The sequence below is a fragment of the Pelobates fuscus genome, chromosome 5 (genome assembly GCF_036172605.1).
Source record: "Pelobates fuscus isolate aPelFus1 chromosome 5, aPelFus1.pri, whole genome shotgun sequence".
Classification (NCBI taxonomy): domain Eukaryota; kingdom Metazoa; phylum Chordata; class Amphibia; order Anura; family Pelobatidae; genus Pelobates; species Pelobates fuscus.
In genome coordinates this window covers 87,533,730-87,548,691 of record NC_086321.1, presented here as the reverse complement: position 1 = coordinate 87,548,691, position 14,962 = coordinate 87,533,730, and the positions used below count along the sequence as shown (strand labels likewise).

Sequence of the window (14,962 nt, the reverse complement as noted above, 5' to 3'; positions counted from 1 at the left end):
GCCAAATAAGGGTAGATAGTCCAGTAAAGTATTGCTAGGGTGCCAATAGATGGTCTAGGATACTTGATAGAGTTCCTCTGTGGATGCGTCTAGTGTAGACCGTTCCGTATATGTAAATACAAGAGAGGTAGAGGCGACTAATGGTATAGTATGAAAGTTCAGGGTGTGATAGGTAACAAAATGTAGAGAACTCACATTCAAGAGAGCTATGGCCAGCTCTGGTGTGGATTGCGTACAGCGGTATAATCCCCGCTTATGGGATATGTAGGGAGGGGGTCTCCGTCAACACCGTCTGGTAGTCCAGAACTCGGAAAAGAAAGACAGAAAGCGACAATAGTGCTCTCAATTTTGATGTGGTTCAGTGTGCAGATAAGAAGAGGTAAAAAAATTCACATTTGAGGGAGCTATGGCCAGCTCTGGTGTGGATAGCGTACAGCGGTATAATCCCCGCTTATAGGATTTGTAGCGGCGATACGTCCGTCAGCACCGTCTGGTGATCCAAGGCTCCAATATAGAAAAATAAAAAGCAGCAATAGTGCTCTCAATTGTGATAGGTTAAGAGAGTAGTAGAGGAAATAAAATAATACTCACAAAGATAGAGCAGAGGTACTGCTCTATGGATAGGCGCTGGTGGTATGATCCCCACCTAGGATTTCTTGGAGTACTGGAACTTTAAAATTGCCAGTGGAAGTAAAAGTAACCAGGAAAGGTTAAAATGCCAGGAATAGGTAAAAAAAAGTTTAAAGTGCATAGAGAGTGCAATAAAAAGAGGATTGGTACAATAAAGTAGCCAAAAAACTTTTATTGATCTAAAATACACAATAAAATACACAATAAAATACATTAATTCTGTATTTTATTGTGTATTTTAGATCAATAAAAGTTTTTTGGCTACTTTATTGTACCAATCCTCTTTTTATTGCACTCTCTATGCACTTTAAACTTTTTTTACCTATTCCTGGCATTTTAACCTTTCCTGGTTACTTTTACTTCCACTGGCAATTTTAAAGTTCCAGTACTCCAAGAAATCCTAGGTGGGGATCATACCACCAGCGCCTATCCATAGAGCAGTACCTCTGCTCTATCTTTGTGAGTATTATTTTATTTCCTCTACTACTCTCTTAACCTATCACAATTGAGAGCACTATTGCTGCTTTTTATTTTTCTATATTGGAGCCTTGGATCACCAGACGGTGCTGACGGACGTATCGCCGCTACAAATCCTATAAGCGGGGATTATACCGCTGTACGCTATCCACACCAGAGCTGGCCATAGCTCCCTCAAATGTGAGTTTTTTTACCTCTTCTTATCTGCACACTGAACCACATCAAAATTGAGAGCACTATTGTCGCTTTCTGTCTTTCTTTTCCGAGTTCTGGACTACCAGACGGTGTTGACGGAGACCCCCTCCCTACATATCCCATAAGCGGGGATTATACCGCTGTACGCAATCCACACCAGAGCTGGCCATAGCTCTCTTGAATGTGAGTTCTCTACATTTTGTTACCTATCACACCCTGAACTTTCATACTATACCATTAGTCGCCTCTACCTCTCTTGTATTTACATATACGGAACGGTCTACACTAGACGCATCCACAGAGGAACTCTATCAAGTATCCTAGACCATCTATTGGCACCCTAGCAATACTTTACTGGACTATCTACCCTTATTTGGCGCAGCCCTTCCATATCTTTTTGTACCCATTGACTTATTTGTCTTTACTTTTGACAGTTGAAATAGAACCTCTTCCTCTGTAAACTCACGTGTAATAAATGACTCATTTGTCCTTTTTTTTAACAGAGGTCCCTTTCCTTCATTTTCAGCTGTAAATACCGAACAAAAATATTCATTGAGGCAGTCAGCTAGACCTTTATCCTCATCTACATAACTTCCTTCTTTTGTTTTTAATCTAACTAATCCTTGTTTTACTTTTCTTTTCTCATTTATGTATCTAAAAAAAGTTTTGTCCCCCTTTTTTACTGACTGTGCTATTTTCTCTTCTGTGTGTGATTTGGAAGCTCTTATAACTTGCTTAGCCTCTTTCTGCCTAATCTTATAGGTCATTCTGTCTTCCTCACTCTGGTTTTTTTTATAATTACTAAATGCTAACTTTTTGTTTTTTACTATTTTGGCCACATCTGCGGAGTACCACAGTGGTTTCTTGAATTTTTTGCTTTTACTGACAAGCCTAATGCAATTTTCTGTTGCCTTCAGTAGTGCAGCTTTTAAATAATCCCATATCTTTTGAACTCCATTTAAATTGCTTCAGTCTGATAATGACTCCTTTACACATATTCTAATTTTAGAAAAGTCTGTTTTTCTAAAGTCTAAAACTTTTGTTTTTGTGTGGTGTGACTCAGTCACTGTTCTTATATTAAACCACACTGACTGATGATCACTGGATCCTAAACTTTCACCTACAGTAATATCTGATACCAAATCTCCATTTGTTAACACTAAATCTAGTATGGCCTCTTTACGAGTTGGCTCCTCAACGACTTGTTTTAGAGACAATCCCAGTAGGGAGTTTAGAATATGTGTGCTTCTGGCACAAGTAGCTATTTTTGTTTTCCAATTCACAATGAAATAAACAAAAAAATGTGCTGTCTTTTTGGGATGTAATTTCAGAGTGGGAATAGGATTCTTTGTTCAATCATTCTGGATCATCAGCAAGGTCAGTCTACAATCAACTATGATGACGAGAATGGGAAGACGTGCATGCACATAGCAGCAGCAGCAGGTTACAGTGACATTATCTGTGAGCTGGCCAGGGTTCCGGAGTGCAACTTACAAGCTCTTGATGTAGATGACAGGTAAACATTGAAATACATTTTGTGATAAATCATTTCAAAATAAAATAAAATCTGTCTCCTAATGATCTAGTTTATTCTAATTTTAATTATTACGTAGTTATCCAACAATCAATCATTTACAGCAACGCTGTCAGACAAGATTAAACGTAGTTTAGCTATTTTTTTTGTCAATATTTATTTAGCAAATTTTCAAAGAAGAACAATAATGAAATGATGGATACGGCAGGACATTGTGCAACAAAATACAATACAAAAAAAAAAGAAAAGAACCAAGGTACAAACATAAAGCTGTATAATCCTTGAACTCCTAATGCCTTCATGGTTTAAATTAAATAAATAATAATAAAATAAAAAAAGAAATCATCTTACAAACAAAATACCCAGATTTGTGGATGTAACAATAATCGAAGATAATATTAAAGATCTAAAGTTGACAAATTGGAAAAAATGTGGTTTTAATAACATTAATGAAATAATTAGATTAGATATAGTTTTATATTTTCGAGATTATCTTTGCTGAATTGTTTTCCTTTTTAAGAATGAAAGGGTTTTTAGTTGATCATCTGGCGACTCCTAAGAATGAGATAGTGTTAGCCGTAGAAAATATTTTTATGCTGAAAAAAAGAGCAAAGTATCCTCTAAATGTGCAAAAGTTATCAAATGACTATGTCAAAAACAAGGAATTAATAAAAAATAAAAAAATATTAGGAATTGAGTGAGTGTTCTAAAACAAGATTAAAGACTGGGATGTATCCTTCATGAGATTAAATAAATATATTCATGATCTATCACTGATTGAAATGCACTTTAAATGTATAAACAGATGGTATTATGTGCAGGAAAAACTGACTAAAATCTACCCTAATAACAATAGTAACTGCTGGTGTTGTGAGAAAGAAATTGGCTCATATATGCATGTATGGTGGAATTGTAACCCTGTAAGAACAATGTCGTCTTGGTTTTGGAACTTACTCATTGTAATACATGGGAGCTATGTAGAACGAACCCCAGAGAAAGTTTTGTTAAATTTAAACTTGTCCTCTTATTCGACAGAACAAGTCTACTTAATAACACATACATGTGCCGCAACAAAGATTTTAATAGCCAGAAGTTGGAAACAAAAACATAGATTTTCAAAAAAAGTTTTAGTAAGTCAGCTTCTCTGGCAGCTCAAAATGGAAAGCGGCAGGATATGGTTCTCAAGCACTTCGGAAAAGCTCTTTTAAATTTGTAAAGGGTTGCATGATAAAGTAAATATTTATTTTAGTTCCCTGTAGAAGCAGGCCCGGTGCAAGTATTTCTGCCACCCTAGGCAAAGATCCATTTTGCCGCCCCCTCATGTCACTCACTCGCTGACAGACACACACACTCACTGACAGACATACACACACTCACTGACAGACATACACTCACTCACTGACACACATACACTCACTCACTGACTGACAGACACACACACACACACAGGAAGACACTCACTGACAGACATACACTCACTCACTGACAGACACACACACACACTCACTGACAGATACACACACAGGCAGACACTCACTGACAGACATACACTGACAGACAGAAACACACACACACACACAGACACTTACTGAGAAACATACACTCACTCACTGACAGACACACAGGCAGACACTCACTGACATACATACACTCACTCACTGCCTCTCTGTGAGAGGCGGCCGGAGAGTCAGGTGAGGAACAGCCTGTGCCACCCTCTGCCAGCCCAGCCACCCCTATCACCCTCTGCCACCCTTATCACCCTCTGCCATCCCTATCACCCTCTGCCAGCCAAACCACCCCATCACCGTTTGCCAGTCCTATCACCCTCTGCCAGCCCAGCCACCCCATCACCCTCTGCTATCCACCCTCTGGCATCCCTATCACCCTCTCTGTGCCAGTTCAACCACCCCATCACCCTCTGCCAGTCCTATCACCCTCTGCCAGTCATATCACCCTCTGCCAGCCCAGCCACCCCATCACTCTCTGCCAGACCAGCCACCCCATCCACCCTCTGCCAGTCCAGCAACCCCTCTCACCCTCTGCCATCCACTGACATACATACACTCACTCACTGACAGACAGACACACACACACTCACTGACAGAAAGACACACACACACACACACACACACCGGCAGACACTCACTGACATACATACACTCCCTCATTCTGCCAGACCAGCCATCCCCCATCCACCCTCTGCCAGACCAGCCACCCCCATCCACCCTCTGCCAGTCCAGCAACCCATCTCACCCTCTGCCATCCACAGACATACATACACTCACTGACAGACAGACACACACACACAAACACACACACACTCACTGACAGAAAGACACACACACAGGCAGACACTCACTGACATACATACACTCCCTCACTGACAGACACACACATACTCACTGATAGTCAAACACTCACACACTCATCTTACACACAGACTCAGACATCCAGCCTCCCTACCTTCCTAGGGTCCAGTGTGGGGAAGCTCCTCACTCCTCCAGTGCGCCATTTAGTATGCCATGGCCGGAATGACGTCATATTCTGGCTCCCGGCATCACAGAGGGCGCACAAGGGAGAAGTGAGAGGCTGCAAGAACAGCTTCCCTCACCGCCTGGCTTCTCCTTCCCCCTCTCCTCAAGACAGGTCACTGGCATTTTTTGGCAGAGCAGGCACCTGCCATCAAGGTAAGCGGGTGCCTACTCTGCCTTACCTAGCACAGGTTTGGGGGCGCCCTGAAGTAATGGCCACCTCCTGCCCCCCACTTTCGGTTGCCTTGAGGATCGGCCCGGCGCTGGGGGCGGCTCAAGAGCCGCCCGCCCAACGCTACGGCCCCAGACAGGGGCAGGCAGCCCACCAGGTAACATCCTGGTGGGTGCCCCCAACAGGCCATGCTTGATAATCAAAGGGAACCCATAAGCAGGCAAAAGAAAAGAGAAAAGGACAGGGAGATTTGAGTTGCTAGAGTAAATATTGTAAAAAGAGAACTGAATACCAGAGAGCAAATTCCAGCAACTTTAGATGTGGGGAAATGGTGACTGGAAACCATGAATAATCAGTGTCAGCTGTCACAGTGCTCCTAAATTTGCACCCCTAGCTGCTAAATCAAGTGCTCAGCTCTAACATCTGATCCACAAACATGGGTTTTATAATTACTGCATCTTTACAGAGAGCACTTAGATTGTGATTGGAAACAAAATCCCTGATGCCCATATATATATTTTGCCCAGTTTATTTTTTACATTTATTATTTATAAAGCTTCCTGTATAAGATTTTGAAAGATTTCTCTTTCCAGGACTCCTTTGCACTGGGCTGCAGCCGCAGGGCAGTCGGATTGCGTTCAGACACTTTTGAAGCTCGGTGTCGATATTAATCCCAGGGATATCAATGAGAATACTCCGCTGACTTATGCCATGTACTGTGGGCACACGACGTGCATCAAAATGCTGTCACAAGAGAACAGGTAATACTTTGTCTCTTGTGAATCCCCAAGTTAGATGTCCCTAGAATGCCATTGTTTTCAGCATGAGAATTTGTGTTTTTGCCTGTGCAAACATTTCACTATCATTCTTAAATAACATTTATAGACAATTGTTCTTCATCCAATTTATTCAATTAGTTGTTCACATTGTTCATTATCCCTCACAAACGTCTCTACTAAAGATTTCATTTTCTCCCCTGTTACCTTCTGAAGAGAGTCTAAACACCATAAAAATGGTTTGACTCTTACCCATGGGACATGCCAGTAGACTCCTGGTACCATAATTGATACATCGTTCAGTGGTGCTTATGGGGACTAGACTAGCTCTTTAAGAACAATCATTATCTCATTCAGATTGTAAATTCATCAATCTTTATTTTAAAATGATGCAAATATTCATTGGATATCCAGCATGTAACAAATGCGTTGTACCTAAATGTCGTAACTTGTGTGCAATATGGAGATTTTAGTTTGAGTAAACATCTAAACAGATGCTCTCTCATTGCCAAATCTCCTTCCGACTTACCTTCTCTTCTTTCCTTTTATCGATCTCTTTGCTGGCTACCTTCATCTCCTACTTCTATTCTCTTTTTCCCAACCTCTTATTCTCTATCTTATCTCATCAAATGTTGCTCTGCACTCCTCACTCGAGCTGGCATGGTTCTCCACACTGGCATCTAATAGAGGTTACAAACCATGGCTTGCTTAACTGCTCCTTCACAAGTCCAGTATTTTCCATAGAATGCATCTTTGAAGAGATATTGGTTCTCTACTTTCTTTGCTTGTTTGCTTGTTTGTTTGTTTGTTTTTGTCAATTTTTTTGTTATTCAAAAACCCTACTAGAAAAGATTGTCAAAATAAAATGTTGTGTAGGAGCCTCCTTATCGCAGTTGGTAGATTATCTTCATCTTAAAAACATAAACTAAAAAAACATCTGCCATTAGCATATGTGCTGCAGGTAAGGACTGAGAATAACAGAGTCACAAGAAACAATTTTCATTTCATAGAGCTTGCAATCTAAGTGATATCTCTGATTACAATTTTCCATAACAGTGGTATGTAAGACAAGACTTCATATATGCTGATACATGATACACTGACCACCTTACCTTACATTTGCAGCAAGCCAGACCCACTCGGGCCACTAATATCACCGGGCAATAAAGCCATGAGGAAAGAAGGGCGCCTTACTGTGTTAAATCAGATATTTTCTTGCAAGAAAAAGAAAGCAGAAAAGAAAGCACATCACAAAGATAAACTCAGGAACAAAGAAGAGACCTCAGAGGTTGATGACATTATCACTTCTTTCGACTGCATTCTGGACACAAACTGTAAAGATCCAGCAGATGACAAAGTGACTTCAAACAACTGCAAGAAGAGACCGGTGGAGTCACAGAAGTATCTGCTCCCAGAAAATAAGCAGAATTGTAAAGGTCTTCCACCAATAAGAACGCAAAGTCTGCCCCCAATTACGCTTGGGCACACTTTTTTAACATCATCGCTAAGTACATCCAATGCCCCACAGAGCAATGCTTTTTATTTTGCACACAGATCTCAGAAGAGCAAAAGTGAGCATGACTTATTTGACAATAGAATCAGTTGCAAAACTTTGCAAGACAATCCTTGGAATAAAACTGCCAACCAAATCATGTCTCATAATGCATGGACTTCACCGCATACAGATAAAGCCATCATAGATAACATTTTATCTAAAAAATCTAATCACATGGGAAAACTTTGTCCTCCTCATCTTCCTCGGATGGAAAATTCATTTGCTGGTAAGTTACAAAAACTACATTTTTAGGAACAACTTTATTCAATCACTATCCTGTATTATACATTAACGGAATGCAACCATTAGCCACTGGTAGCTAAAAGGTAGCCCTCCAGCTATAATTACAGCTCCCATAATGCTTTAGGGCTAGCCAGCCATTTTTCTTACTTGAACCCGTAAATGCCTGGAGTCTTTCTCGATGTAGAACTAATGATAATAAAAAGAAGAAAAAAAATGCACACAAGGAAAAAGTAGATATTCCAACTCAATAGTGCTCCAGTTACTGTACTTGTTTTAGCTACAGGTTTGATTCCCTTTTGGACCATCTAAGCATTTCTTTCTTTAGAGTCTGAGCATACTAGTTCGATGGTATTCAATAACATAAATACATAATGAAATACCTAAAAACTAATGAACTTAGTTTACTTGTTAAACTTAAATAGCTCCCTGTATCAGGGCCGGTGCAAGGATTTTTGCCGTCCTAAGCAACAGAAAAATTTGGACCCCCCCCCCCCACATGTGACATCACAATGCCCAACACATATGATCTGCCATATTAACTAACGCCAGTGCTGCACACTGTGTTTACATTAAAAAGCCTGCAGGGACAGGCTATAGACACCGGAACCACTTCATTAAGCTGCAGTGCTTCTGGGGACTATAGTGTCTCTTTAATGTGAGGTTAATTAGCGATTAGTGTCACTAATAATATACTAGATTGCCTACTTACAACCAGATGAGGATGGTGATGGGCTCTGGCTGCATTTTGGCTCCACTGGTCTGGTGTAGAACCGGATCTCTGGAGGCTGTTTGTAACTGCGGTCACAAAATTCAATGTTGTGGGAGAACAGGAAACATTCAATTTTTTGAGGCCCCCTACACAGCTCAAGGTCTGGACCCCAGGGCCTGACGGTGTGTATGTCCATAAGGCCCTCCCATAAGTCCACCTATATGTTCCACCCATGAGTTCGCTCACAGGGAGTGTAGTGTGTAGGGGATGTGTTATGTGTTATTGTAGAGCATCAAATGTAGTGTATAGGCATACCAGTTTGTGTAGGTGATGCAGTGTGTTTGTGTGTAGTGGGAGCAGTGTGTGTTTTTGATGTATTGTGTGTTTCTGGTTGTGTGTAAGGGATCCATTGTGTGAATCTGTGTTTGTATGCATAAGGAATGCAAGGTGTGTGTCTGTAAGTGTGTGCATTGGGTGTGTGTAAGAAATGCATTGTGTTTCTGTGTGTATGTAAGAGAAGCAGTGTGTGTTTGCTTGTGTGTGTAAGGGAAGCATGTTGTGTTTCTGCGTGTGTAGGGATGCATTGTGTGTTTCTGTGTATGTACAGGGATGCATTGTGTGTGTGGGTGCGCGTAGTGTGAAAGAGCTCCCTGTCCTGCCCCCTGTCCTATAGAGCTTTCCCTTCTGTCCCTTAGAGCTCTCCCCTGCCCCTTAGTGGTCTCTCCATTCCCCCCACCCTCCCCTAGTGGTCTCTTTTCACACCCACCCCCCTCCCTGTGTTCTCCTCACCCCCCAATGTCCCTGTGTTCTTCTAACTCCCCTCCTCCCTGTGTTCGCCTCACCTCCCCTGCTCCTCACCTCCCCTACTCCTCACCCCCTCTCCCGTGTTCTTCTCACCTCCCCCTCCCCGTGTTCTCCTCACCTCCCCTTCTCCTCACCCCCCCTCCCTGTGTTTTTCTTACTCCCCTCTCCCCGTGTTCTCCTCACCTCACCCTCCCTGTGTGCTCCTCACCTCCCCTTTTCCTCACCCCCTCTCCCTGTGTTCTCACTCCCCCCTCCCTGTGTTATTTTCACTCCCCCTCCCTGTGTTTTTCTTACTCCCCCTCCTCTACTTGTTACTCCTCACCCCCCTCTTCTTCTTACTCCCCTCCCCTCTTCTTATTACTCCCCCCTCTTCTTCTTACCCCCCTGTTTTCTTCTTACTCCCCCCTCCCCTCTTCTTCTTACTCCACCTCCCCCCTCTTCTTCTTACTCCCCCCCCATTCTTCTTACTCCCCCCCTTCCCTCTTCTTCTTCTTACTCCCTCACCTTCCCTCTACTTCTTACTCCCCCCTACCTCCCCTCCCTGTGTTCTCCTCCTAGCCTCACCTCCCCTTCCCTGTAGCATGGCCTGGCTCCTCTCAGGTCCGCGGTACAGGAGTTTCTGTTTCCTGTACCCGGCCAGACCGACAGGAAGTGCACACTAAGTGTGCACTTCCTGTCAGTCCAGCCAGGTCGCAGACCGGAGAGGAGCTCGGCCACGCTACAGGGAGAGGAGGTGAGGAGAGAGGCTTTGCAGCAGCCGCCTGAGCGCTCTCTATACAGTGGGCTAGTTATTTTGTTCTGTACTGCCGCAGGTCTCTCCCTCTCGCGAAGATGCCATTTTAATGCTACTTGTAGTAGAAGGTCTATTTTAAAACTGATATGTGTGTTGTAAGATTTCGAGTGGATATCTTACTTTTTATCTATCACTTGTCAGTAAGTCAGCAATTACAGAGAAGTTCCTTGAGTCTATATGCTCCCATTGAGCTTTATGGAGGGTCTGATTTTGTTGGCCCCCTGTGGAAAAGCATTGTACTAACTGTAGTCCAACAGCAGGTGGAGCTAGTCAGTCTTGGTCAGATTGCTTTCCTACAAATTAGCTTCCAGGCACTATATATTCTATAGCATGTAAAATCAATATTTTAATTTAATAAATGTGGTAGCATTAACCAGGAGTCAGGGCTTTGGAGACGGCTGTGATGATTAGGTGCAGCAATACAGAACAGATGGGATTGATGGGATACAATTCTGTAAATAAAACATTGATATTTCAGATTATATATGAATGCAGAGATACTAAAATCTAAACAAAACAAACTGAAACCCAGTAAAGGAGAAAACATTAAAATGTAAGGATTAAGCTGTGCCAAAATATGGAACAAATATGGACATTGTGGATGTTTTATATTTATGGAAAACTCAGTTGCTACACTGCAGATAGGACATCAACATACCATGTTACAAATCTGGATTTAGAGCTGAACCACAGAAACCAACAGAAACAGGCTTCATGCACACATAGGTACACAGCAGAGGTGAAAACCCCTTCAGTGACTTACCTGAGACCACCGCCGATGTCCCTCGACGCTGGTTTAGGGTCCGCTCACGCTCCTCCCCAGCTGATGTCAGCCGGCGGGGGGAGACCGATTGCTCATGCGCGGCCGGCCGAGGCGGGATGAGACCCGCACGCGCATTAGCGCTCCCCATAGGACATAGCGTGAGGACGTCCAGCGACGCTACAGCACAGAAAACATGTGCTATAGACCAGGAAGTGCCCTCTAGTGGCTGTCTAGTAGTCTAGTAGACAGCCACTAGAGGAGGAGTTAACCCTGCAATGTAATTATTGCAGTTTATGAAAACTGCAATATCTACAGTTGCAGGGTTAAGGGTAGTGGGAGTTGGCACCCAGACCACTCCAATGGGCAGAAGTGGTCTGGGTGCCTGGAGGGTCCCTTTAGAACTAATACGGTGCATACAGAGACATGAGCTAGCAATGCAGGATTCACGTTATCCTTAGATATGCGATAAAAAAAAGGTATTGGCAAGTATTACATTTAATTGATACTTAAAGGGCATCTGTTACTCTCTGGGATTACACCATTGAATAACACATTGAAGATCGCCTATAACTTGTGTTAACCTTATTTCATGAAATGCTCTGTTTTTCTTTTACATTTATATGAAAGATTCCGCAAATGACATCATAATCCAAATGGTCTCTCATTCAGTCACAAAGCGTACGGTACATGTTAAGAAATATAAAAAATACAATATAGTGCAGACGGTTTGGAATGATAGTGCAGTTGTAATAGAAATTATGGTGGTGATTTCTAGATGAATGCAACACTCACATTTGGAGGAGCCTGTATATAAGAACACTGGCTCCGTATTTCAGCCTATGTGCTTGTTTAGGGGTAGCACCGCCCGTCTCCTTCGAGGTAGGGTGTTTCTCAAAGACAAAAAGTGGAGAAAGCGGACCAATGTGTAGAAGGTGTTAAAAAACACAAATATTTGAGAATAAATGGTGTGCTCACCTGGTCCTGAGCCTGTGGGTCCCGGCTCTAGGTATATGCGTCTTGTGCCAATTTGGGTGGGGATGGCACTACCCCTAGGAAGGTATTCTTGAGGTTTCCAAAACAGGAGGACTTAAAAGGATCTTGGTTAAAAAGTAATACATTTATTTTGCAAGTAAAATGAAGTAAAAACAATGAAAAAAGTCCTTAATAAAAAGTCCTTAAAAAGCCAATACGCGTTTTACTCCTTGATGTGGAGCTTCCTCAGTCAGCTGTGGTGTTCTGTCCTCAAGATCTTCCTTTTATATAATTTTAGGGGTCCTCCCCTTTACTGGTTGCAATCAGTTTGTCCAATAATGTCCTCAGTTATATTATTATTCATCTAGAAATCACCACCATAATTTCTATTACAACTGCACTATCATTCCAAACCGTCTGCACTATATTGTATTTTTTATATTTCTTAACATGTACCGTACGCTTTGTGACTGAATGAGAGACCATTTGGTAAGCTATCTATGTTAAAGCGCTCCACTTGCTGGTATAAGTTTTTTGTCACTTACACCGCACCATAACTACCAATTTTGTTTCGTGGAATAGAGGATATTTCCACATAAGTGTACCGAGCTGCTTACAAACCACTGTATTTGTTTTAAGAATATCCTGTTGCACACATTCCTCTGTAAAAGGAGGTACTCTTTGATTGACATCATAATCCAGTTCAGACAAAGCAAAGTCAGGGTAAACATTCCAAATGAGGAGTCAAAATAGAAACATTGTTTATATTTCTCCTCTTTTTTACAATGCTTTCTTTACGGACTGCCAGGTGTTTTAGGTTTCTTTATATAAACCAAAATCCAATGGAGAGACAAAATTATATTTACATGAACCAGGTGCAAACCATATAAACACTCCCTCAAATGTTTAAATATTAAAATCCAAATATAATATAGAATGCACACTATACCGGTGATAAAAGGCAACCAGTTGGTGCCAAAACGTTGGGGGAGTTGGTGACTTGTGTTTCTGCCTTGGGGCTTGAAAGATTTTGGTATAGTCCTTTTGAATTACTGTTTGCCTCTATTTCGGTTACTTTGTCTATTATTATTATTTTTTGTTTAGCATTGTGATTTTTCTACTGATTAAAGTTTTGTTGTACTTACCCATTGTGGTTGTTATAGTGGGCATTCTATATTATATATGGATTTAGGTTTCTTTATATTCATTTTTCACACCTCACAAATACAGATTTTTTTAAATGTAGAGATAAGTAAATATAGTATTAAATATACTGGAAAGTGAGAGTTCGCTATTACGTAAGGGATACTAGTAAAATCACTGTTTAGTAGATAAACCCCCAATGAGAATTAACAAGGGGAGTGCTAGGCGTAAAGGTAAAAATCACGTTATAAAACGTATGTTGTGACTAAGTCCCTAAAACCTCTAACTGTGCCCTCTTCTTGCTAGTAGGCCACCGTTTTCAACTGTCCCTGGAAAGACAAAGGATGAAAGAATTTCACATAGCACGAAATAACTTAGCTCCAATACCGGATCACTGTGTTAAAAAAAGTAAGTCAATTTATACTAAATAAATCTTGAAATTCTATTTTCCCCCTAAACTCAAACTACGTACACATATTGTACACTGAATAGAATTTTCTTTTTAGTACACATTCCAGTTAAGTTTGCCAGAAAGTCCCGACATATCCCTTCTGCATGCTGTTGGGCACTGCGTGATGTGATCCCTAGCACTACATCAAGTGTATAAGGTGCAAAAGTACAATCAAAGGGGTTACTCAAAGCTTTGTGACACTCCGGTGATTTGAAGTGGTCATGGTGCTTGGAGTCTGTAAGTGAAGCATTTCAGCTTGAAACACTGCAAATACTGACACACAGCATTTTGCTGCCAGAGGTGTAATTCCACCTCCAGCAGAGTTATTAGCCAGCCTGAAATGAGTGTAACAAGGATCGAGCTACAGGGGAGGATTGAGGAACTTGGCCTCTGCTCTGGATCGAAGGTGAGTTTACCCTTTATGTCTTTATTTTTATTTTATTTTTAAAGGAGGGAGGGTGCATACCAGCAAGAGTTAATACAACCAAAATCAGTGTTTTTTTATAAAAACAGTTTTAAGTTGGTTAATGGTTACAGGACCACGTCTGTAAATGAGTTTACTTACTGCTCTACCATAACAGCCCAAATCATGTAGATAAATGACAAAGTGTGCCCTGTAAAAAACATTGCCAATCCTGCTCCAGATCTACAGTAGTTTCAAAAAAATAACCCATTTCCGTCTTTCCTTTGTATCTCCCATCTCATTTGTCTCTCTCATCCAGTCTATTAAAATAAGTTTAGCAAAAAGAGAAAAAACGAACTTGTGTCACCATCCCAAATGTTCTGCCTCCAATATCAAATCTCACCGGCACGGTGCCCTCACGCCTTCCATTGTGTCACGGTTGTTCCATACTACCTCCTTCCAATGTCTATAACCCTCACTCATGTCTTAAATACCTTAAAGATAAATGATAGTAAGCTGTTCTTGATCAACTTACTCTCCAAATGCTGATAGATCAGAGCTTGTGGTCTTCTATCCTCCGAGAAACTAATAAGAGATAGAAGTTTTATCATTTTACACTCACCTTTATTCCAGCTCCTCCCCTGCTCCGCTTCCTTGGCTGAGATCATCAAAATTGACAATCTCAACCAGGCCTGGACTGGCCATCAGGCAAACTGGGCAAATGCCCGTTGGGCCGCGATGGCCATGGGCCAAGGCCAGCTGGGGAGATGACAGGATCTGCTCTGCATGCCCATTAAGAGGGACCACTGTC

At 41.7% G+C, this 14,962-nt stretch overlaps 1 protein-coding gene across 1 annotated transcript in view; it reads left to right on the top strand.

Annotated features, from left to right (window-relative positions):
* Positions 1-14,962, top strand: part of ANKRD55 (ankyrin repeat domain 55) — a 121,097-nt gene that overhangs the window by 94,078 nt on the left and 12,057 nt on the right. The window contains exons 7-10 of the mRNA XM_063456902.1: positions 2,634-2,818; positions 6,133-6,300; positions 7,441-8,096; positions 13,604-13,705. Coding sequence (XP_063312972.1) covers positions 2,634-2,818; positions 6,133-6,300; positions 7,441-8,096; positions 13,604-13,705 — 1,111 coding nt within the window. The remainder of the gene's footprint in view (positions 1-2,633; positions 2,819-6,132; positions 6,301-7,440; positions 8,097-13,603; positions 13,706-14,962) is intronic.